Here is a 25,078-nt window from a genome sequence, read left to right on the forward strand (position 1 = left end):
CACCTGTTCCATCAGTGACTCGTGTCCCTTGTGGTCGGTGCCGTGTCGAGTATATAAGTGGATGTTTCAGAGTGATTTGTTCAGCTGTGTTAAAAACAGACATTGTTCCCTGGACTTCGATGCCCCTCCCAACCCCCCCCACCCCACACACACACACACACACACACACACACACACACACACACACACACACACACAAACTCTCCCTTTCTTATGCTCTTGAACTTTTGCTCCATTGCGCTCTCTCTCTCCCTGCCTCTTGCTCTCTTTTTTTTAAAACCGGCTCTGCGCCCTGGTATTTGATGTTTTGTTATTGTTGTTCTATGAATAAGAGATATATGGCCTCAGGCACTTAGAACGGCACTCCACCTTGCCGCACTGTAAATACTGTATGGAAGAGTAGGCTGTTTATATATGCACGTAAACGCACACACATGCAAAACAGGCCAACTGAAACACTGTAATATTAAGCAGGTTGTGAACATCCACTTTGAAACTCACGTAATTTGGCGTTTTTTTTTCCCGTTGTTGCATCAGTGAACTGAATTATAATATATATACATGTACTGTAGGGCACCACTTTCTCTCCTGCAGACTGGCATATGCAGTGAAAGAGGTAATTGTTCCTGTTTGGTTTGTGCGAATCCTTAGATTTTCTTTTTTATTTTTATTTTATTGGATCATACTCATTTACTTGATTAACTTTTTCCTCAGTTGTACCATCTTTTTCTGCGTTTTAAGGTAAAATAGATAAAAACAAGATTTTCCATTTTCCCATTTCAGTTTGATATCTAAAGAGAGTTCAACCAATTAAAAACTGATTATGTTTTTTTTTTTTTTTTTCTGTTTAGCAGTCAATTAAAATCTTTCCCCTCGGCTCAGCGCAGGCATCCGAAAAGTGAAATAATTCCACGGCCAAATCATTCTAATTTTCTTTTGTTTGACCTAATTTTAAAGAAGTATGTTTGAAAGAGTTTTGGGGGGTTTTTGACAGCGTGTAGCTGTCGGCTAGGTTCTGAGGACTATACTCTTTATTTTTCTGCTGGGTTTTCCAGCTCTAATCTACATATCTGTCTCACACTATCTGGCTCTCCCTTCCATTTTTTCCTCTCGCTGTTTATCACAAACACGCATACGAACGCATCCTGGAATAAACCCTCCGTATACAGATGCACAACTTCAAAAGATTTACGGAGGTAGAAAATAAACCGGGACTTTATTCGGCTGTGACGTCTGTGCAGTCCAGTTGAAAATTCCGATATAAATACACACACTCTCTCTCTGTTCCTCGTTTTGCAAAGCTCAATCCCTCTGTTCCTTTTAAATTATACAAAGCTTTATTTATAAGCGTGTGAGGCGTTTTTTCCCCTCTTTCCATGTTACTTTTCCTCTACGCTGAAGGCAATGATACACCATCCACCCTTTTGGGTTTTTTTTTTACCATGTTCTATTTTTCTTTGTCCTTCACCGTTTCCCCATCTTCATATCCCCATTCTCCTCGTCTGCCTCTCGCTGTCCCCCACGCCTGCAGTTTATTTGGCAACCGTCGCTTGGGGGCAAATGGAATCTAATTTAGCCAGTAATCAAGAGCTCAGATTGGTGTGTGTGTGTGTGTGTGTGTGTGCGTGAGTGTGTTCCTTTTTGTGTGTTTCTACTCATATCGGCATTAAGCTAAGATAGACTCTTCTCATTTAGCCAGACCTTGTAAAGTCAGAAGAAAACAAAGTAAGAAAGAAGGAAATCATGTTTTACTTTGATATTATCTTCTTATTCTTTGTTTTTTCTGTTTGTCACTAACATCCATCTGATAAGATGCCTACACCGCTACTGTTAAATGTTGTTGGACTCTGCAGAACTATAATAATGGCATCAATATATTATGAAACTTTTACTGAAACTCTGTTGCTGGTGTTTTCATTGTGGCAGGTTGTAATTCGTTGAACTTTACAGTCTATGAAACAGTGAAACTATTGTATTTCTTACATATTTACTATATAAAACGTGTTGACCTTCACATCATGTTTCCAAGGTTTAAAGACAAGAGCAAATTCATAAATACATCCTCAGTTAATGTGAAATAATTTCAATTAGTTGCTAAAAGGGTTTTCACCTCTCATCAGTCCAACTCCAACAGTTCTGCTCACATGGAAGAGCAAGAAAAGCTTTCTTCACAAACATATCAAATGTACTTCATGTGCTGCATTTCAGTGAAGGGTATATTCTGCTGCTGTGGTCTGCAGCTCCGCTCTGCTCCGAGGGCAAAGAGTAGCACACTGGGAAATAAAGCAGGCAGGCAGTCTGTTGCTCATAACTTCACTGTAAGCTCCTTGTAGCCTCCGTAGAGAAGATTTTGGCAGGCTAGGTAACGCTGGCTACACAGAAAATAAATATATCTGTAGATGTAGAAAGTTGGAAATCAAGCTACGTGTTAAAAATTGCAGATTTCCTCTCCTACACAACAGTTTAGCAGCAGGTCTGCTTTATTTATGCAGTGTTGGCATCCTCATTTATTTGCACCAAATAAATGTGAATGTAAGCCACAAAGCGACTTATTAAACTGTTGAAATATCCTGTTAGAGTGTTTCATCCATCTGTGCTACGCATTGTTCTCCCAGAAATGTTGTATTTTTCTTTCTGAACAAAGAATGCACCAAAATACTGATGAGTTGCATTTGAATTCATTACAAGTAACAACCGGACTGTTGTTGTGTGTTAACCTGCTAAAATTAATTACAAGATAGCATGCGCACCGTGCAGGAAGTGTATGTCGTTGTACCGTACCTCACTTCTTTGTCACATAACTCAAAGATCCAAGCGTTTAGCAGAGGTAATGTAGACATTGCTATTATTGCTTCCAGACTCTGCTCAGCAGCAGTTTAGTCGACAAGATGGAAAAAAAAGAAAAAATGCAGTTTAATGCTGAATGGCAACATTACAACAGTGTGTAACATTAAAAAGGTACAAGCTTTCTATAGTCACTGTGACTGAAAGCATGGATTTCTTGGAAAGCACTTTTGTGCATGCACATCACCTCTCATGTCCTTCTCTGAGCAGTCAGCACACACACACTCTCTGATGGGTTCTAGAAATTTCTATCTGGCTTTGTGATTTAAGAAAGTCTGTTCAAGCTTTTCATGTTTCATGTTTTCACCCCTCGCATTTCACAGAGATTCATCAGCGGTTTCATTTCTTTCACCGACGTATCGTGTGTTTACGTCTACTAATGTCGTGCAGAACACTGAAGGCCTGGGAGTGATTGTGATGGCTTATAATGGTGTTCACCTGATCAATAGGATAAACAATGTCCATAGAGAAGAAATCTCCCTCCTGTATACTAATACTGTGTAGCCTTGTCTTCTTTTTGTAAACCAAGACAAGGTAAACTGAGAGTGAGCAAACTGAACTAAAGTTATGCATCTCAATACAAGATACAATTTAAAAAAACAAAGCTAGACCCTTTGCTATTAGTTAGAGCTGAAATAACTGATTAACTGATAAGTCGATCAACAGAAAATACATCTGTAACTATTTTGATAATTGATTAACAGCTGAAGTCAATTTTTCCAAGCAAAAATGTTAAAATTCTCTGTCTCCAGTTTGTAACTTTGAGGATTTGCTGCTTTTGTTGATGCTTGTGTTTTTAACAATCGCTGACTAAACAAAACATTTGAAGATGTCACATTTGACTCTGGGAAACTGTGATGGATATTTATCGCAGTTTTAAAGACCAAACAACTAATTAACAAAATAATTAGCCTATTAATTGTTATACACAAATAAACGTTTGTACTGAAAGAAAGTCTAGTTTCCTCATATTGCAAATGTTTGAAATTTGCAGTCAGATAAGAAACCAATTTAAGGGCGACTGCATGATATGAAAACAGAAAAATGCATCAAATTTACAGTCAAACATAAAAGCTAACGAAACGCTGCACAGTCGGTGACCATCCGATTCTTCTTTATGTCTCTTTCTATCTCAGGGAGACTACGATCCTGTCAAAACCCGAGTTCTCCACCTCAAAATGAACCCCACTTCGGTTGCCAAGCAACAGCGCCAGCAGGAAGAGGAGGCTCTCCGGGAGGAAGTGACACGTCTCAGAGAACTCGTGCGCTCGCTGCAGGATGGAGGCGCTCTGGTCCATTCGCAAGACGACGCCAGTCTGCACGCCTCAAGCCTCAGCTTCAGTTTGCCGCCATCCAAGGAGGTGCTGGGTAAGACCTTGCAACACACACACACACACACACACACACACACACACACACACTTGTACTGAATTGGCTCATTAGCTAGTAGTAGTCACATAATATATTAAACAGGGTCGGTCAGTTGCATTGACTTTTCCATTGTCCATCACATTCCCATTATCATTAATTTTTTATGGAGCTGAACACAGGTGCTCCAGCTGAAATAAGGGAGCGGAGCAAAGGCTACAGGAGAAATAAATCTTGACCAACACAGACCACATTATTGTAGCACACAGAGTACATGCACATAAAGGACTCAACTAGAGCTGTAATGAGCTATAGCTAGTTTCCATGGCGAAGCGTTAAATCTTTTGCAAATTATGACTGTTGCGTAGAAGCCAATCACCGCAATCTATTTTGATCTTCTAAGTGTCAGCCTGAGGAATGGAGTACTCATAGAGGTAGCGGCTGACTAATCAGATTCCTGGATTAATCATGATCAGTCTGACTGGATAAATACGATTGAGATTAATGCAGGAGAGAAAGGCTGCCATGTTTTGCATCAGGGAGCTATTTGGCGTTTTTCTGCTTTTCACATTTCGACAGGTTTTCCTGTGATTTTTAACACCGCTCGGCTCTCTGTGAATGTTTTTTCTCTCATGCTTGACTAATGTAATCTTTCTGCCTTTTTTTTTTGAAGCAGTTCCCTTTAAGGCTACTGGAAAAAAATGAAAGGAAAAATGTGTGCCCTCTTGCGGTTGCGTTTTCTAAACCAAAAGTCAGATGAAATTTGCTGCATTGATCTTTGAGGCTACTGAGGCCTTTTGTCCTCTTAGGTGTGAGTACATGACAGACAGTAAGAGGGTGGTAGTTTAATTATGACAGGGTTAAATATTTAATTGGAGTTCAGGGCAGTTCAGCTCCGGAAGTCTGTTGGCTAATTTGTCTTCTGAAGACTACAGTACTTTGCTCTCTCTCTCTCTCGCTCGCCAAGACTCTGTCTCATCTCTATCGTCTCTCCTCTTCCTCTGACCACCCTCACTGTTTCCTTTTTACACTTCCTTTCACTCTTGTCTTCTCCTTGTCATGCCCAGTCTGTTCCTGAACCGTTCCTCTGTAGTTCCCCTTTTCTTTCATATGAAGTGATAATTGAGTTTCTTACCAATGTACTCCATTTAAACTCTAGCAGATAATGCAAGATCTAATGTGTGATATCGGTTATCTTCAGACCAGGGTCGATGTACCGTAATTTAATGGAACGTCTGGAAAAGAATCAAAGATAAAATGAATTATTTCTACGTCTTAGAGATTTTCACAGGTTTATATAGTATAGACTTATTCATGGAAGTATTGCTACAAGAACTGTATATGATTTAACATTAGTAGTAGGCTTTTTGAGTTGGTGCTATGTCTGTAGGTGAACACTGCTAATGGTGACCTCGGAGGTACGTAAAGCTCTACAGTGAAGTATTTAATGATATTTCAAACAATTATGATAGAAAATGTGAAATAAGATCAAGTATTTAGGTGACAGAAATTATTCTTTAATTTCAAACATTTTGGCACAATCTTTCTATTGTTCTAGTTATATAATACATGTTATTAAATTAAACCACTGAGTATTATTTACAAGCTTTAAACATGGACGCAGTTTGTGAAATAAGATTGATTTGCTCCATTACCTCTGGACGGCTGCTGCATCTCGGAAGCTTCCTGAGGGTTCATCTGTAGTGGAAAGTGAAAATATTATCTATTATATATCGATTTTTGAACACACAGTTCACCTGCCTTTACAGCTTGAGGACTTCTAGATAGATATTATTTCAGTAAGAGGTCCGTGCACCATACCACTTCCTACAGATGAGTCTACCCAGGCCATCATCACCCCATAATACCGCTCTATAATGACTTCACCCATTTGTACTTTATCGTGTCTTGGTTGAGAATGTTCTTTATTGTAGAACAATTACAATGTGCTTCCTTTCTCCCTTTCAACTTCAGTCGTCTTCAGAAGTCACAAGAAGCAAAGTCGGGACAATATCGGGTTTCCTGGGTAGATAGGTCACAGGTCATAAACTTCTGCTGTATTATGTTGTTAAAACAAGAAATACTGTGTCATTTTTGTTCATTTTTCTCTGCTAGGTTCAATTAAACAGATACAAATGCAAACTTTGGGAATAGTTCAGGTTGACAAATGAGCAGACGGGGATGTTTAAATGAGGAGCTCTCCCAGCAGAGGAATCTTTTTGACAGCTTTTTAAGAGACAGTCCGCCCAGAGACCAATTAAGGGCAAAAGTCAGAAGTCACAAACTTTTTCTCAAAACTTGACAGTTGCTGTAAAAGTCTTCTAACTACGAATACTTTGATTCAGCGACTAAACACACACAGGCATATCTTCGTGTGAATGTGTAAAAGTTCGGCGTAACACGCTCGTGTCCTTGTGTACATGTCCGTTTGTCTACATGTTACAGTAAATTTAAGCAGCCTCTACTTCATGCTGTCACTTGAGAATTACCAGCTATTTTCAAGGCATTTTGATAGCTGTCATGAAGTGACAATTTTGTCACCATCCCAAAGTCTTGAAACAGTATTTATCAGCATTGACTGACACTGAAGAGGCACTCAGTCACCCAGGAGACAGACAGGCTCACTCACTGACTCTTCAAATTATACTTTCTAGCCATTTACTTGTTTAATAATGACAGATAAAAATGTAATAGGCTAAGATGTGTGAAGAAAAGAATGATGGGTAGAAATAATTATCAATCATGGTAGAGTTAGAAGCCTTGGCTATGAAAACCTTCTGCTGTCACTATTAACTGCTCTTGTAATTATAGAAAAGTTGTGTGTGTGTGTGTGTGATGGCATGAGAGGATTGACAGATTGTGATAGAGTTGTGGTTCAACGACGGTTGGTGTTGGCTGTTTGAAGGCGGGGTGAAAAGTTCACTTTTTTGCCCGCCCAACCAAATGACTAGTGAATGTTCCAAATTTACCACCCACTCAATAGATTACTCTTGGTTTTTTTGGCTGGTGAGTGAAGCAAATCTACCAGCCACTCGCATATTTTACCAGCATTTGGCTGGATGCTGGTGGTAATTTTGTGCCGTGTTTGAAGGGTAATAGCGCCGGTTGTTAAGTAAGGTGTAATTTTTTATTAAGGAAGCTGAATATTTGAGCAACTGAAAGGCTTTTGACCTTGGAGAGAATAATGAATGCAAGATTTTTTTGAGTGTTAAGTACTCTATCATGTTGGTCAAGTTGTTTGTCTCCCTTTTCATAATCCTCTCTCTGGTACTCTTGCCTATTTTTAAGACCCATTCTTATTTCTAAAATTTTGTAAAGTTTAGCTCTGACAGCAATGAGAAACAGGCAGTTTAGGGGTTTTGTGTGACGTAAATAGCAGGAACAAGATTGAGGGCAATTGTTTATGATGTGTGAAGAAGACAAGGCCTCGCAATTTACACTGTGATACTCAGGGCTATTTAATTAGAGCAATTTCTCCACTTTTCAGTGTTGTGTGGACCTTTTTTTGAAAGGAACAGAGAAGTGCACTCCCACAACCGGAGCCAGAGATAATTATTCACGCTTTCATATCCTCCCGGCTGAACTATTGTAATTCCCTTTTCACCCGTCTCAGCAAGTAATCTATGAACCATCTACAAATGGTCCAGAATGCTGCTGCAAGGCTGTTAACCAGGTCGAGCAGGACGACTCACATCACACTCATTTTAAAGTTCCTTACATTGGCTTCCCATCAGGTTTAGGATTCATTTTTAAGGTTCTTGTTTTCACGTATAGAGCCCTGCTTGGACAGGCACCTGAGTACATCTGTGATCTTCTCTATGTCACCAGTAGGTCACTTAGGTCTTCTGACCAGGGTCTACTGGCTGTCCCTCACTCTCAACTGAAAACAAAAGGTTATCAGACCTTTGAAGTAGTGGCTCCAACACTATGGAACTCTCTTCCTTTAGACATACGGTTTGCGGCGTCTGTAGAAGCTTTTAAAAAGCAACTGAAGACCCATCAAATTGGCCTTTGTCTCACCTTAAGATGTCTAGTGATTGTTCTTTTGTGGTACCATATGGCCTGTGTTTTTGCTTGTATGCTAACTTTAACTTGTGGCTTATGTTTTTATTGTTTGTATGTTTTATGGTCTTATTTTTAACTTTAATTCTCATGAAGACCTCACGAAAGGTGCTCTACTAAATTGACTTAATTTAACTTAAAGCATCCTGAGACTACATTATATTCACGCACACTCTCACATGCATGTATCCCTTTTTAACTTCCGCTGCAGTGATAACATTGTAAATAATTCCCTCCATAAGGACTAATTTTTCACCTCAGACAAACGAATTTCTCTGCCCTCTCAAATCAAGTCTTCAAATTAAAAGTAATTACTGCAAATTGATTTTCAACAAATTAAAGCCAAGTCCCACCCTGCCTCTCCACACACATGATTCTCTTCCCTCCCAGCTAGGAGACGCAGCTGACCGCTTTAGTCACCACTACACTCTGTGCATTATAGTGTTTTGTAGACCCTAAGTTAGCAGATGGAGTGCTGCAGGGAGTGTATATTTGATATGGAGTCCATCTATGCTGCATGAGCTTAGTGGGTTGAGCGTGTACTTGTGGGGCTCCATGGAGAAGATGTCTTGAGTTACACATGTAGCTGAATCTCAGAGTCTCACATGTACATAAAGAGTGATTTAATAATGTTCTAACTACCAACCATTCTTATATTCCAGACCAGTGTCAGTATTTCTGACCCATGTATTCTTCCAACTTGCAGATCTGCGTAAGCAGATGGAGAGTGCTGAGCTGAGGAACCAGAGGCTGAAAGAGGTCTTTCAAAAGAAAATCCAGGAGTTCCGCAGAGTCTGCTACGTCCTGACCGGCTACCAGATAGATATCACCACCGAAAACCAGTACAGGCTCAGCTCAGTCTATGCAGAGCAAATGGACGACTCCTTGCTCTTCAAAAAGGTACGGATACTGTTAACATGTTGTTGTTTGACTCGTCATTATGCTGCAGCGATGTACAGGTGTACTCTGGGACCCTGTGACATCACTCCAGAGGTGAAACACTGCTGCTCATAAACAAAATCATACATAAATCTATATCTATATCACTCGCTGAGATCAGATGTGATTGCAGGTAGTTGTGAGAAATAAATGAGAACAATACTCACTGTTGGTGTGTGTTTCCGCACCATGATCATTGACATGGAAGCGGGAAGTTGAAAGCCTCTACATCAAAATTCCTACAGGCTATAGCATCTGCTTGAGGGCCGATATCTGTCTCCCTGAGCTCTCACAAATGCTTCAGGAAGTGACAAATTTGACCTTACGCACCGTTTTTTTCCCCCTCCCCTTTTCGCTGTATCTACCACATCCACGTTTATGCACCATTACGCCACGTTATAGCCTTGTGCCAGACTCGGCCATGCAGTGAGATGAACACTACGCTGACAGGAACTCTCCTCGGCTGTGTGTATTGAATGTGCGTGTACCTTGTGAGTGGAGGAATGGTGGTGTGTGTGTGTGTGTGTGTGTGAGTGTGTGTGAGGGAGAGAGTGATGACTGGGCAATGTCACAGGGTTGGGCCGCATTAATCGATCACCACTCCCCATACACTCATTGAGTGGGCTAAATAAAAACTGCATGTGTGTCTATCCCTTAGCTGTTGAGCAAATCCTTTTGCTAAGTAGCTTTACAGTGAAAACATCCTGTTTCGCTCCCTTTGCGCTTACCTCTTTGTCTCCTTCCTTCCCTTCCTCTGTTCTCTTCATCCTGCTACACTTTTTCCTCTCTTTATCGCTCTCTTCTTGTTTATTTCTCCCCCTCTCCCTGCTACTCTCTGATCTGAGTGTGTAGCAGGAGTTAATCACCGTGTTGTTGCTGTGTTGTGTTATGATAGCAGGCCTCTAGCTAGAACAGAAACCGTGGAGAATCCATACTGGCAAGGTAGAAGGCAGCTTTATTATCTTGGCAGGGTAATTATTGTGGTCAAGTGCTAGACTATTGCGACCGGTCATTACTGCCTTGCTCAAGGACGCACTTGAATGCGGACAGAGAGGAGGGATAATAGGAGAATAAGAAACAGAGATGACGGGAGTGGAGTTTGTATGTGCATGCCTACATGTATTTTTTTTTTTTTTTTTCATGCTGGTGTGTCCAATCTGCTCCATCGAACCCACCTGCGACCCTGCCAGAAGAGATAATTCACTGTCAATATTTATTAACCTCAGACTGCGTCCAAAGAATACAAACACACACACAGTCGTAATGCCCTCATAGCGCGCACTGTCACACTCAAATGCACGCATACTCCCTCCAATCTCGACACTCTCTCCGTCACACACCACACTTCACTACACAGCAGCCCCCCTCACCCCAACCCCTCCCCTCTACGTCGGGTGCACATGCATACAGATGTACAAAGACGCATGCACACATACACACACAAAACAGATGCTAACACCTCCAGTATTAGTATTCAGTGTGTTCTCCACTGTCTGTGTATAACACACACGCCCGGTGGCCTGTGGGAGCAGGGAGGCCTGTACTACTAATGGAATACGACACTCACACAACACCCGCACACATGCATTTGAAGGAACACACACACACACACACACACACAAATACAATATACATAACATGCATAACACGCTTTTAAGGCGTGTGTGTGTGAGTGTAATCTGGGTTATGTAAGAATATAAAGTGGACTAATTGTAGGATGAGGCAGGAGTAAGTGGAGAGAAAATGGGGGATTTTGGACAGGAAGGATAGAAGTCTTTACAAATAGGATTCTAATGTTATTCACCTCAGCAACAGGGTTGCCAGATAATCCTGCTAATATCCCCCTCTAGCAGAGGCACCCAAATCCCCCTCCTATGGTGTAAGCTGTTTAACCTGCAACTGTCACGTTCCCTCATTCTCTCTTTTTCTCACGTATTCATTATGTCTTCATTCAAACAATTTCTTCACCCCTTTTATTCATGTTTACTTTTCAGCCCTTTTTTTAAAATTGCTATGATTCGGTAATTGAAAGGTTTTGAGTACAATTGTCAAATGAGAGGCTTTTTTGTTTCTGTCACTCAGTCATTCCTGTGTGAATCTCAACAGGGGTTGTAGAGAGACCCGCTGACAGTGGTAATTATGACTGAAAGAAATGTTTTGTTTAGTCAGGCTTTGTCACCGACTTGGCTCAGATGTTGTCATTTTAAAATACTTTTTTTTTTTCCAGTTTCTTTTGTAGTCTTCATCACGAATGCTAATTGTGGGGTTTTGGGGAAAAAGAAATAGATTTATGATCATAACTTATGCAAACATAGGTTAAAACTTGAGAGGAAATATTTGGATCGAAGCTTTGATTTATGTCATCTGTCAGCGTTATTAGCATGAAAACAAACATTAGCTTGTTTGTGTTGAAGGGGTTTTTTTTTTTTTTTTTTTCCATCTTCGGCCTTTACCCCAACTCATGGCCAGGTTTACCTTCTATGGGGCAACGGGTCAAATTTATGAGATGTCCACATGTTTTTTTGTTGTTTTTTTTTTTATTCCCAACATGAATATTTCCTTAATACAAGCTAACATAAAACTGCAGCCTCAAAAATCACCAGAGTTAAACAAACAGCTCCCATAAGCCTTATAATTGTTGTAGTATAAACGTGAAAATCTGTGACTGACTGACTGAGTGATGAAGTTACACCATTGGTCGGCCGAAGGCTGCTGAAGCTTTTGACAGCCAAGTATCCCCCAATGCATTTCGCACCAATCGGCAGCGATGGTGGAGATTTCGAGCCAGGCTAAAAGCTGTTGTAATGTTCACTCTAGGAATGTTAATTTCACTTCATTAACTTTTAAAATGTTTTCAGGCGAGAAAGTAACCATTTAGATTTCCAATCTGTGGTCAGTTTATCCAAATGACTCCTATTTGGAAACGTGCTCTGACGTTTTTGGAGACGTGAGAAGCCACTGGCGTGGTGAAACTGGTGTTATGCTGTCTGCCCACCAAGACTTGCATGCACCTCACAGGAACGTGCACAGCTAAAGGGAAAACTACCAGACATTGTGATGAATACGAATGCAGCCCGACTCCTGAGATGATCAGCTTGTCAACGTCTGTTGTCATCCCGGGGAGAACATGATCCGATAAACTGATCTGTGCAGCTCTTTGATAATTTACTGCTGGCTCTAATGTCTTTGTAGCATTTTGATATATGATATAATTCCTTTTGGAAGATAAATGTTGGTCTCACAGATGAAAGCTACATAACAGTTTGGATTTTTATTACAGACTGAATAACATAATTTACTGCATCTCTCTGTCAGTGAGTTTATTTTTTGTGAGAAAAAAAAAAGTGTTAGTGGAGCTCTGAGTTGAGATTATTTTGTCACAGTACAGTCAGGTAGTTGTGTTGAAGCTGAGCTGCTGCTGTCAGCGAATACGCTGCTGAATGATTGTACTGCGTCCTCCCGTCCTCGGACGTTTGTACTCCTAAGTCAAACTTGCCAAGTCTGAACTTGGCGTACTTGGTATTGGGAAAGACTCTGTCATATTGGCTTCAGTGAAAGACAGCTGTATTGATTAACATAGAAGTGTACTGTTCTGTCAGACGCATGTGAGACAGACAACTGAAAAACAAGAACCAGTATGACCCAGAAGATACTTAGTGATAGCTAGTTTATGTGCAGAACTGCTGTTCAGGGATTCCCCTAGAAAGTTGTTAGGCCCGGTAAGTATCTTTTTGGCGGGGGCCCGACGAAGGCCAGCGACAGACTGATGGCAGCATTAAGGTAGTAGTGTCCAACGTAACATTTTTACTGGAGTTTTACTGGTCCCTTGTACATTTTCATTGGCCTGGCAACCAAAAAATGAAAATAACTCTTTGTTTTCCATAATTTTGATGTTTTAATCATTGTATACATAACTCATACAACAACAGTGAAGTTCCCTTTAGAGTTGGTTGGTTTCCTTTAGTTATGGATATGTCATGTTGATATATTACGCAAATATGCAAAATATAAAATTGGGCGTATATTGGATCAGTGAATGAATGTTGTAAATGGATGTAGGTGAATGTAGGATTCTCCATAGTTTGTGTAAAGCCAGAGACTCTGGTATACACGGGGAGAAGAGAACAGCGTCTATGAGAATAACATCTCAGCGAGTATGGATGACCCTGATAATACGCTCTCGTGTCAAGAACTGAGACAACGCTGAGAGATGCGCAGAAATGTACTCGTTAAGATTGAACAGTGGGAGAAAGAACATAATGGCGTTTGTTTGTGTGCACGCATTTATTCCAAGCTCCTTCTGTCTGCTTCAGCGAACCACCTGTCCACTACAGACATGGAGTTGAACCGTAATGAATGAATAAAAAAGGAGAAGTGCAGGAGGAGGAAAACGAAACAGAAACTAAGAACGTCTGTTTCCACACTAAATCATCTGTTGAGTGTTTAACGGCTGTTTATTTGTGCTTTAGAACGAAACATGCAACAATTAGAGATGCACTGATACTGATACTGATATTGGTCTGATACTGACTGAAATCACTGGAGTGGGTATTGATGACTTATTTTAATAAATAACAACTCAGTAAATGTATATCTTTGTATTTGCTACATTTTGTTTTACAAAGTTAGGAAAGCAATGTTTAAGTCGAGCCTGATTTTGCCTTACACATAAAAAAAGATCCCAGTCTCTTCCACACAGTGAGGCATTGAGCTTATTAATTAAACACAGGTATCGGATCGGTACTCAGTATCAGCCGATACCCAAAGCCAAAGTATCCGTACCAAGACTGAAAAAGTCACCGGCTTTGTTCTCACTACCACCGCTCGCTCTCCTCGTTCGATCACCACTGCTCTCTCTCTCTCTCTCTCTCTCTCGTCTTTTTTTAAAAATGAGTCAGGAAGCCGACAGTAAACTTAACTTTTAACATCATCAAATGAAGACAAATGTCCTCCCCTCGTCCTAAACTGTGTACCCATGACTCTGATTGGCAGTCAGTGGCTTGAGGGGGGGAGTCAACTTAGAAAATTAATTAATAGCCAATTAATGATGAATGTTATGTTAAAACGGTTGTGATGCCAAAATTATTTTGATAAGGAAAGTGTTCAGAAAACGTTTGTGTGTATTAGCCTAACTCAAGCGTGTGTGTGTGTAATTTGTATTTTTAGCTCACCCCTAGGTGAGACGGCTGATTAGCATCAGTGATTAGGTATTTATGAGGCGCTGCTAATCAGCGAGATAAACACCTTAGCTGTGAGAGCGAGTGAGCTATTTGATCATTTTTTTTTCCAGAAGTTTCAAGGAGGAGCTTGCATCTCACAACATTAACATTTGCCCATAAAAAGGTTTCTGATTAACATTGTACACAAAGTGACAGAAAAGTCAATCTGACGTTATAGGATAGAGGTTTTATTTATGTACATAAAGTGATTTCATTGCTGTAGACCAGAAAAAATAACAAGTTAAGCTTTTTTTTTCCTTTAATTTCCATTAAGGTGACTAAAAACTTTCTACCAACTGACTTTTCTTTCATATTAACTTTTTGATTAAATGTTTAATGAATGATAACACCGACTAAAGACATGTAGCAGCTCAAAAGTACTCAGTACATTTGGCAGATGAAAGCTTGTCATTGACCTCTGATGTTTATGTTGTTCTAATTTGTACCTGAGAAACTTCAGTTGAGCAACTTCTTTGGAGAAAGAGCAGCTGAAAAAAAAACAAGAGAGAGGCACATTGTAGACAAACAAGTCTTACAAGTTGTGTGTCTCTGTAAATAATCTCCCAAAGCAGACCCACCGCTGGGCTTACACACCTCTGCTATTGATTAGCTCATTAACAAATAAACAAACACACGCGCAGGGCTGTACTCTCCACAGCAGTGTCTAAAAACTTCAAGATGTTCTCTATCGACTGACTGTTCTTTCTTTTTTTTTTTTCCTCTCTCTTTCCCTCCCCTACCTTGCTCTCTCTCTCTCTCTCTCTCTCTCTCTCACTCTTCCTTAACTTTCTTGACACTCTCTCCTCTGTCTTCCCTTCCTAATGAAAGGAGAAGATAGAATCTCAGGGCCAGCTCATTAAAACATACTCCCAATTAACTGTCAACTCTCTCACCAGAGAGAGAGAAGGAGGGAAAGAAATGAATGTATGGAGGAACGGTGGTGGTGATGGTAGGTGATGCGTAGACAGAGCAGAAGGTTTAAAAGAATGGCAGCAGTTTAAAGAAGCGATGAAATGGTGCCTTTTGAAAAAAGCTTAATAATTTGTTTCTGTGTGTGTGTGAGAGAACGGGAGAAGGAAGAGGACAGTTAATAAAGTACAGTTTATGAACACTGTCGAGTCTTAATGACCTGTCTCTGTTTTATCAGCCACTCGGGAATGATTAACGCCACACAAGTGTGTTTGCCCTGTGAGCGCGTGTGTCTATATGTATGTAAGACAGATTGTAAACCATCGTTGCTTGAACGGTTCAGTCATTTGTCTGTTCTAGCTTGATTGCCAGGGTTACTGGTATCTACAGGGCCGCTATGGGAAGGGTCGAGATCTGGTACAGTGAGACCCAGCTGGGCCAGTGGCCTAAAAGGTTTCTGGTGTCATCCTTTCTCACCGTCTTATCTTTGTCTCTCTTTTTCTGACCAATCATATAAAATGCCACTGAGTGTTAAGAGTGTTATTTGTAGCAAACAGTGTGGCAGCCACTTAAAATGATACGGACTGATAAAGGTGTTGCATTTTCTATTTTAAACTTTTTTTTATTATTATTATTGATTTCGGAGTAAAGTGGAACGAGCAAGCTCATTTTAAAGGGAACGGCTGTTACAGCGCATTCATTTCCCACAAAAGCACTATTGACAGCACCCAGTAGGGTGTAAAAAAATGTCGATAAAGTTGATTTTCAAACGGAGGACAGTTAGAGAACCATCTTATTTAAATTTAAAGGTGTAAAAATCGACATTGTGCTACCTGGGCAACATGTTTGTATTCAAACAGTAGAAAACGTGCAACAGGTTATATCATCAACATACATAATGAACATTTGTTTTGTCTAGTTAATTATACAATGAACCTGCTGGCAAAACGTACACAAGCATGAAGAGATGCAGAACAGTTGACATATACCATTGCCCTGTTTATGAGTAATTTAATTCACAAGTTGATATGCAGTCATGCACAGTAACCTTTAACCGTGTTTAAAAGGACACCGAGTATCAACACTAATAGCAGAAGCAGTAAACATACCATGCTGCTAGTGTATTATATGAGTTATAATTATATGGATAAATAATGGTGTCATGGTAAAGTAATGCCTAAGGAATCTAATTGAATCATAACTTTAAAATGAAACTTTATATATAATACCTAAAAAGGTACCATCACTTAGCCTGTAAACATTCAGATAAAAGTATGAGCATGTTGGATGAAAGAGGAGACTTATCAGCTAAATGAATGCCCCGCTCAGCATTCATTTACTGCTGGCTACAATACTGCTGAAGGTTTTGTTTTTTTTTTCAGCTTATGAGGACTCATCCATGAATACTGTGCCAACTGCACTATTTTTGGAAAGATAGTTTAGACAAAAAATCAGCGTTTTTGTGTGGAGTCAACTTGCCACGCTGGTGTTTTCAGGTAGTTTTTGTGGAAACCTCTGCCCTCAGTAAAACAGAAAAACAAAACACACACTTCCTCTGTTATCCACTGTGGACACCATTTTGGAAAAACTTCGTTTTTGAGTGAGAACATTTGTGTTTTAGTGTGGATGGAAGACATAAACAGAGAGGAAAAAAAAGTGTTTTTAAATAAAACTAGCTTAGTGTGGGTGTATAGCTCTTGCTGTAGTACAGTAGTATACCTATTTATAGCTGTAGTATCTTACCAAATAAGGTCATGGTCTGGAAAAAAAACTTTCAAGATATTGCTGAGCCATTGTTTCTGTGTACTTGGATGAACCTTATGTCTACCGTATGTTTAACTTAAATCTCTTCCCGTGCAGAATACGTCTTGTATTATTATTGAGATAACAGTAAGTTCCATTGCGCCTCGCATCGCTCTCATACAGTACATCGTTTCCAGTCATCTTGTGTCTGTGCACGTGCATAATCTCTCGTTCATGTGTATCAGACAGAGTTGAGAGCAATAAAATAAATATGAAACTAAAAAGATGAGTGGGTGTTGAAATATTTCGGGAAGAGAAACAAGGCTTGCTGGGACTGAGTGAAACAAAACACTTACTGATGTATCGCTGATAGCTATGAAGATAAACATGAGCAAAGCACTAATAAACAGTAAACACAAAGGCTGATGGGAATATAAGGCTGAATAAATTAACTGCATTTTCACTGGATATGATTTCATGTACTTAAACCCTCAGAGAGAAATCTTGGAGTTAAAATCCCAGAGAAAGAAGAGAACGGGAGAATGTTGACTCTGATTTCTCCTGACAGTTTCCTGTCCTGCTTTCCCTCAGGGTGTGTGTGTGTAAAAGTGTGTGTTTCTGTGCATGCACGTTTGTGCGCGCGTGTGCTTGTCGGCGTCACTAGCTCCTCTGGTCGATGTTCGGAACATATGTCTGCTGTCTCCATGGTAACATGATACTGTACATCAGAACCACACACCAAGTCCACCTGAGGTCATGAATATTCCTGAGAGAAGAAGAGGAGGAGGTTCCAGCTCTGTCACAGGCTCACAGACACATCAGTGTTGTCTTTTATCACTTTACTCAGTCAGTCACATGATTTTATTGGCACTTTGAGCCAAAAAAAAAAGATAAAAATTGGATCAGTTTGACTGTCATGTGTCAAGGTCAGCCATATTTACACAATTTAATGGATTTGCTTGGGCTGTGTACTAGGGATGCACGATATTGGATTTTTTTTGCCAATATCCGATATGCTGATATTTCCCAGCTCATTTTGGTCAATTCTGATGCTGATACCGATATATATATATATATATATACATATTATTTTCCACCTGGCTGAGGAGAAAATTACGCATGCAATCACTGATTGTAGTAAATATGTTCAAGAAAGACAATATAAGAAGGAAGAAGTTAGGAAGACTGGAGTTCAGGAGTTCAGCATTAAAACTTAAATGAACCTGCTAAGTAGGTCGAACAGTAGTTTTCTTTGAGTTTATGAGACAGACAGGATTAATGTGTAGGATTTAATCTCTGGTCCACACTCCGCAGCAGAAGGTGGCGGTAATGCACCTAGTAAGCTGGTTGCAAACCGCTGTTATAAACCGGAAAGAAGAAACAGGGCGATACATCCTGTCAGCTGAGGTGTTTCCTGTCCACGCAGCCAAACACAGCAGCTCCTCTGCAGGCCGTTTCATCGTGATGGTCCTGGTGCTTCCTCTGCAGGTTCCACTTCACTCAGCTGCCCGACAGACCCACTGCTTCTTCTTACTTAACCTGAATAACAAACCGGGGCTCTGGTTGGATCCACGTGGAGAGCTTGGGCTAGCTGGGAGGCTAGCGGTGGCTAGCTGGCTATGCTTTCCTCCAGCAAGGGAAGTGGAGCCCGTGGAAGAAGCACTGGGACTGTCAAGGTGAAACGGTCCACGGACGAAATCACAGCCAAGCGGTGGAGGAGAAAGCGACGTCATATTGGCAGAAACATTCATTTTGGACAGATGCCAATATTTCATTTTAAAGCCTTTATCAACTGATACCGATGACAGGCCGATATTATCATGCATCCTTACTGTGTACTGATGAGGACACAAGAATAATAAGATCACATTGACAGATGTTTTATTTTGACATTTCCTCCTCAGTTTCTCCTCTGTAAGTACAGATAAGAGAAATGTGAAGGATGCACTTCACTATCATATTAGTTGCAGTGTTTCATGCTGTAAAACAGCAAAAGGTCACTTATCTTATGAGTATTTGTGGATGGATGTATTACAATAGCTTCTATAATACATCCATGATTTCAGCCCAGCTAGAGCACAAGAAGTTAATCTGCTGCCATCCTGTTGTGCCATAGAAAGCATTGCCTATTCACTCCATTTTCACATCTTCATGCACATGAGTCTCCAAAAAAATGTTTGGAGCTTGAAGGCTACATCCTGATTCTCATGTCTTTTATGAATTGAGTTTGGCTAGCCGTCTACTTTTGGTTGCTATAACTGTATATGTACCGTAAATTGCACCATTACACATTCCGTTTTTAATACAAAAAGTATTTAGTTCAGCCCTAACTTGTGTCATGTTTTACTGTGAAAGTAAAAATTGATCCCCACAGCCATGAAATATATTTATGAGCCAGAGAAATTTTTAGTAACCTGAACCAAAAACACTAGCCTCACCGTGTTCAACCTGACATGTAACCAAATACAAAGTTTGGTTGAGCTAAATGTTGGTATAGTATCAACACGATGAGCTTACATGTCATGTAAACCCATGAAAGTCCAAACACGGCCTGTATGTTACTTCACTGTGTGTATTTGATGTAGAGAGAGTGATGCATTAGTTAGCCATTCCGACAACCTTTTACAATCACAGGTCTGCCTAAAACTACTATCTGTAGAAGTCAAATATCGAGGTAACAAACACAGCATTGCTGCCAATTCACAGTTAATTTGGAAAACTAACCTGTTACTCCACAAAAATCCAACACCTGAGTCTTGTTTAGCACCTCATTTTGTTTTGCAAAATGGTTTATCTGAAATGCATTTGTACTGAGTTCTGGCTGAAGTCCACACTGCATATAAATAACCTTTTTCTTCCTCACTTGGAATAAGTTGCTTGAAATTTTAATGGTGCAGAATCCAGCAAATAATAGTCGAGACCTTTTTTAACAGTACACAGAAGTCGGCACATTGTCATTCTCTCAACTCTAACCGGATGATTAATGATCTGTCAAACACACATCAAAGGTGACACCAGGGCAGTTTCTTTCAGTTTCTTTGACAAAATTATTCTTAACTGTTATTAACTTAACTGAATTTATTATTGATGGCCACCAACACGGTTAAAACCCATTTAATTACAAATTCACAATTTTGAGTTTCTTGTAGCATTTCAAAAACACTAAGAAGATAAAGTAAGGAAAGAAGTTCAAAGATGCACAACAACACAAGTTTCAGCAATGTCTATTTCCATCTTTTATGTATTTATGCTAGTGTAAATCAGGTTGATCAATCAGTGAGGATGTTCATCACGCCAGATGCCAAACAGCTTTCTTTTAGAAATATGTAGTCATTAGTTTTTTATTGCTTAGATACATGAACAACATTTTAAAATGGTAAACAAAAAGCTGATTAGAATATAAATATGGATATAATCGCTGCTGATTTAATTATTTTAGTGTGAGCTCTACTTTATGCCTCTCCTCCGTCTCTCTCCGTCTCACACACATCCTTCTCCCGACTGCAGAAAAATGCCAAAATCTGCATTTAAATTGAAAGCTATTCATCTGCATATTTCTGATTATTCAATTAATTTGCCCTGGTTTTTTCACCCCGACCAATCAACAGCTATGCCATCCAGGGGAATTGTTTATTGTTTGACAATGCTGCTGGCTGCTGTTGGTGGGACAGTGGTGTGTGTGTGTGTGTGTGTGTGTGTGTGAGTGGAGTGAGTGTTGGGAGCAAAGGTGTAAATGAGAATTGCATTAAAAAAAAATTTTGAATTTCAAAACATCTCTGTCTCTGCACTGAGATGAATTGGAGAGAGATTTGTGCAGCAGAGAGAAGAGAGAATAAGACAGAGAGGGTAAGACAGCAAAGAAAGTCTCCTCATTAGCGGTGGAACACGGAGACAAAGGTCAACTGATCTGTGAACCGCATGTCACCACCCCAATATAGAGCCATCTGTCACATCTACACATGCACACAGTCTGAGGCCTCTATTTTAACAGCGTATTCGCAAAGACGCATTGCAAAGCAGCATGTCATGTGCGTAAGGACAGTGAATTTGTCTTTAGGCGTAACACTCTATGCTTAAAAGGCTGGGAAAAGCGTAATATCCTGTAAATTGTAAGGGTATGGTGATTAATCATCATCCTCTCAGTTAGTCACGTCTTGTACTCGTCTGAAAGCTTTCAAACAGCAGTGCTGGAGCTTCTGCAAGTAGGAGAGTAACATTTAATGTCTGGGGGGCCAAAATCTAACAAAACAAAGTCAGGGGATCATAAAAGTTAGTAGGATTCTTCCTGTGGGGACCATGAATGTCTACAAAATTTAATGGCAATCTGTTTAAGAGTGTTTTCAAATCTATAGTGCATTTGTTCTGGTCTGAATCAGTGGATGAGTTGGTACATTTTCCCCTTGGTTCAGTTTCTTTTCACACGGAGTAAAATCCAAGTGAACCAAAACGCATCAATACAAGCTATGAGAGAACGTTCGCTCCATTCGTCGGTCAGACGTGTCAGGGGCCAGAGCACGAACATAAGACGCAGGAGGAAGGAAGGAAGACGCAACGTACTTTGTTCTACAGTCCAGTTTGGACCTGGTCAGACCTCGATTCACTCTCCAGCTAGCTGCTAGAAACTGATGGTTTTGCTCATTCGCGTCCCAGTATGCAAAGCACACCTATCTATGGGAGCAATTTAGCTCAAACTTGCAGAGTATGCATTGTAGTGGGACAGATCGAGGTCTTATCATGTTCCCACCAAAAACAAAACCACTTCAGAGCTTGTTTGGGACCGGACCAAGACCACATCCTCAAAAGGCCTCAGTGCATTTGTTCTGGTCCACACCTGAGTACTATTATTGTGTTCAGATCCGCCCAATGGGTGAAAAGGAACCAGAGTCCGAATCAACCAGACTAAAAAGCGCAGGTCTGAAAACACTTCAATGGTCACTGAACCAAAGTGGTAGACTGGCTGACAGACATTGACATTGCAATCCCTAGAACCCCATGCTGTTTGCAGGGTCAAAAAACCCATGAAACTTGGTCCATTTTAAAGTTAAATTTATATATCCGAAGGGGGCCTGTTTCCTGTGGGTGATGTTGTGCAGTTTTGTTTTGCAGCACAGTAATCTACTAATCCTCTCAATAATCTGTATGAAAGCTGCAATAAATGATAACATTAAAAATAATAAAAAATGTTATCAATTTGCTTGTTGCCTTAAGTTCTATAATTGAAGTCATTTATAAGGTTGCTTTTAATTAGACTTTTTACATTTACTTGCCAAAACTATGAGTGAAGAAATCTTTCATTACTGTGACTAATATAATGGCATCATTTGACAACCGCAGCTCCTCTTATGACTATCCAGAGAGCGGATTTATTTTTTACTAAAAAAGATCACCTGTTTGTTGACTCACCACTATTAAATCTAATTAAAACAATTAAACTTCACTTCAGCCGTATCACGTCATATCACAATTACACATTTATTTTGAGGTTTAAAAATTAAACACCACTTTAGCCAGACAAATTGGGAAGAGGGCCGTGACACACATGGCTGTTGCCCCTGGTAACCCGGTGCTTTCGGATGAGCGGAGGAAGGCGGACGGGGGGGTGAGAGAAAGAAAGACAGTTGTGGGAAAGATTGAAGAGTGGATCGCTGGAAAGAAATTGAGAGTTAAGTTGTTGAGTAATAACCTGCCAGTCTGGTGATATAAGTGTTTATTTGTCATAACTTGTAAACAGAATCATCAAATGGTAATCTGTTCTCAGTGCCATTTCAAAAACCCATTTTTCACCAAAATACCAAGCAGATCAGAAAGGTTAGTCTATTTATCAGTAAGAAGGAGGAAAAAAAACAACCATTATGTTGATAATAGTCATATTTCACTCTTTTCATCAAACAAAAATGCCGGGCATTTCACATTCTCTAATGTGAGGATTTACTGCTTTTCTCCAAAAATATGATTTTCCAACTTTTGGTCAAATTTTTGACATTTCACAGAGTAAATGAGAAATTGAGAAAAGCCGTCTCATGTTTGTCAAGGTATCTGCAGGTATGAAAGGTCTTAAAAAGCATTGAGTTAAGTTCAAGTCTCAAATTTTTTCATACAAAAAGTCTTTAATATTTGCCCTTGCCTATTGTAGGCAGTAAACTTCATTATAAAATGTTTTTCTGTCTGATTGCTGTTAGTTATAAACTAAAACTGGGATTGTTCTGACAGTGCAGTGTGCACACAGGAGACTGTTCAATGGTTTTTTGTGTGGTTTCAGTCAGCACCATCAGACCTGTAGCAAACACTGCCGCTGTAGCTACAGTAGTCAGGAGGCTCATCAAATCCACAAGCCCCTTTACACGGCCTGTTCAAGGCAGGAATGCTGCACCTTTATTCAGCCTCGCTGTTCTGTATAAAAGGTACGGACGTGGAATGGGGGGGGGGCAGAGTTGTTCAACCAATAAGCTGGCTACGGAGGTAGTCACAGAGTGTAAAAGAGACAGCTGGCATGAAAGGACAGGGAGCTGACACTGTTGTGTTACACGTCACGCCACTGAATCCAGAATGCCGACATGCTATGTAAAAGCACACATGGGGGTGCTATGATTTGTTTGGTTCAGTGTAAAAAAGCAGAGGCAGCTCAATGACGGATCTTCTTTATGGCCACAATGCAGGATCTCTGTATAAAACAGCCTATAGTGGGCAACTGTTGATTTTAACTAACACTTACATTAACTTAATCAACCCATGCATCCATATTCTGGTGCTTATATGAGTCCAGGTCTTATGAATTAAATATAAATATATTATTATAAATTATTGTTAGATACTGCTGCTGTATTTAAATAATACATATTTGTCGGCCACATTGTCCCCACTAGGGCTGGGAAATATGGACTCTATGGACAGATATCATGATATTTTCAACCAAATACCTCGATATCAATACTGTGACAATATTGTAGGGATGACTATCGGTGCATTCACAAAATATTTACACAATGAGATTTTTGATAAATAATCATCAGTAATATAGAGATAGTGACCAAGTGGGTAAAGGCAAATAATATAACAGCTAGAATAGTCTGGTAAGTTCAGAAAATTACATCACTTTACTGTGATGCAGCCTTTAAAACCAGGAAAAGACAACACTCATGCCATATTACGATATCCAAACTATAAGACGATAACTAGTCAATATCAATACATTGCCCAACCATTGTCCCAACTGGTTCTCCATCATACTTTCATGCTTTGGACAGTATAATCCTGATATTGTATTCTATGTAGTATTAAAAAAGTTAAATTAAACTTGCTGAACACTTCTCTGACGTGTGTTGTGCTGGACATAAAAGAAAAAAACAACAAATGTGGAGCTTATTCCAAGGTCAGGAGAACAGTAGCACGTAGTAGCGCTGCCTCTTATCTTTTCATTGGCAAAACAACAGAGGCTTCAGTCATTTGTGTCTGCCTTCTTGTCTTTCATGTGTTTCTGACTAACCGTCTAAAGGCCTGGCCGTGCACCTTTACTCTCACCCTGTCTACATCGGGAGAGGAGCATGATTGTCATTCAGGCAGCATGCAGCTCTTTGGTTGGATGAGGTCACTAAAAAGCCCCGCCCTGCATCTCAAGCCAGGAAGTATCGATTTCCTTTAATTGGATAGACAAATGAAAAGAGGGGATGAATGGGATAGCGCTCCTCCTCTCCATTGTTGAGGCCTGTCCTTAGATTTTGTGTGCAAGTTTGCGTTGTTAGATTCTTAACCCCGCTCTCGGTGGAACAATTTTTCTCTCTCTTTGTTTCGACGTTGAATGACGTTGGTGTCACTCTGTAGGAGGAACCTGTCATACCGTTATTTACTCTGACCTCACCCTGCAGTTTTTTCTACATCTCACTCCCTCTGCTGAATGAGGAAAATCCAGATGTTTTCAGATATGAACACAACCTTGTTGTTTCCATAAAGGTCAGATATTGTTTAAAACACTTTTTAGGGTAGTGTGAATGTGCAAA

At 40.1% G+C, this 25,078-nt stretch overlaps 1 protein-coding gene across 1 annotated transcript in view; it reads left to right on the plus strand.

Moving 5' to 3' along the window:
* mad1l1 (mitotic arrest deficient 1 like 1) overlaps positions 1-25,078 on the plus strand; it is a 63,406-nt gene that overhangs the window by 25,484 nt on the left and 12,844 nt on the right. Inside the window, exons 16-17 of the mRNA XM_067585240.1 lie at positions 3,981-4,212; positions 8,981-9,174. Coding sequence (XP_067441341.1) covers positions 3,981-4,212; positions 8,981-9,174 — 426 coding nt within the window. The remainder of the gene's footprint in view (positions 1-3,980; positions 4,213-8,980; positions 9,175-25,078) is intronic.

This window comes from Thunnus thynnus, chromosome 3, assembly GCF_963924715.1.
Source record: "Thunnus thynnus chromosome 3, fThuThy2.1, whole genome shotgun sequence".
NCBI lineage: Eukaryota > Metazoa > Chordata > Actinopteri > Scombriformes > Scombridae > Thunnus > Thunnus thynnus.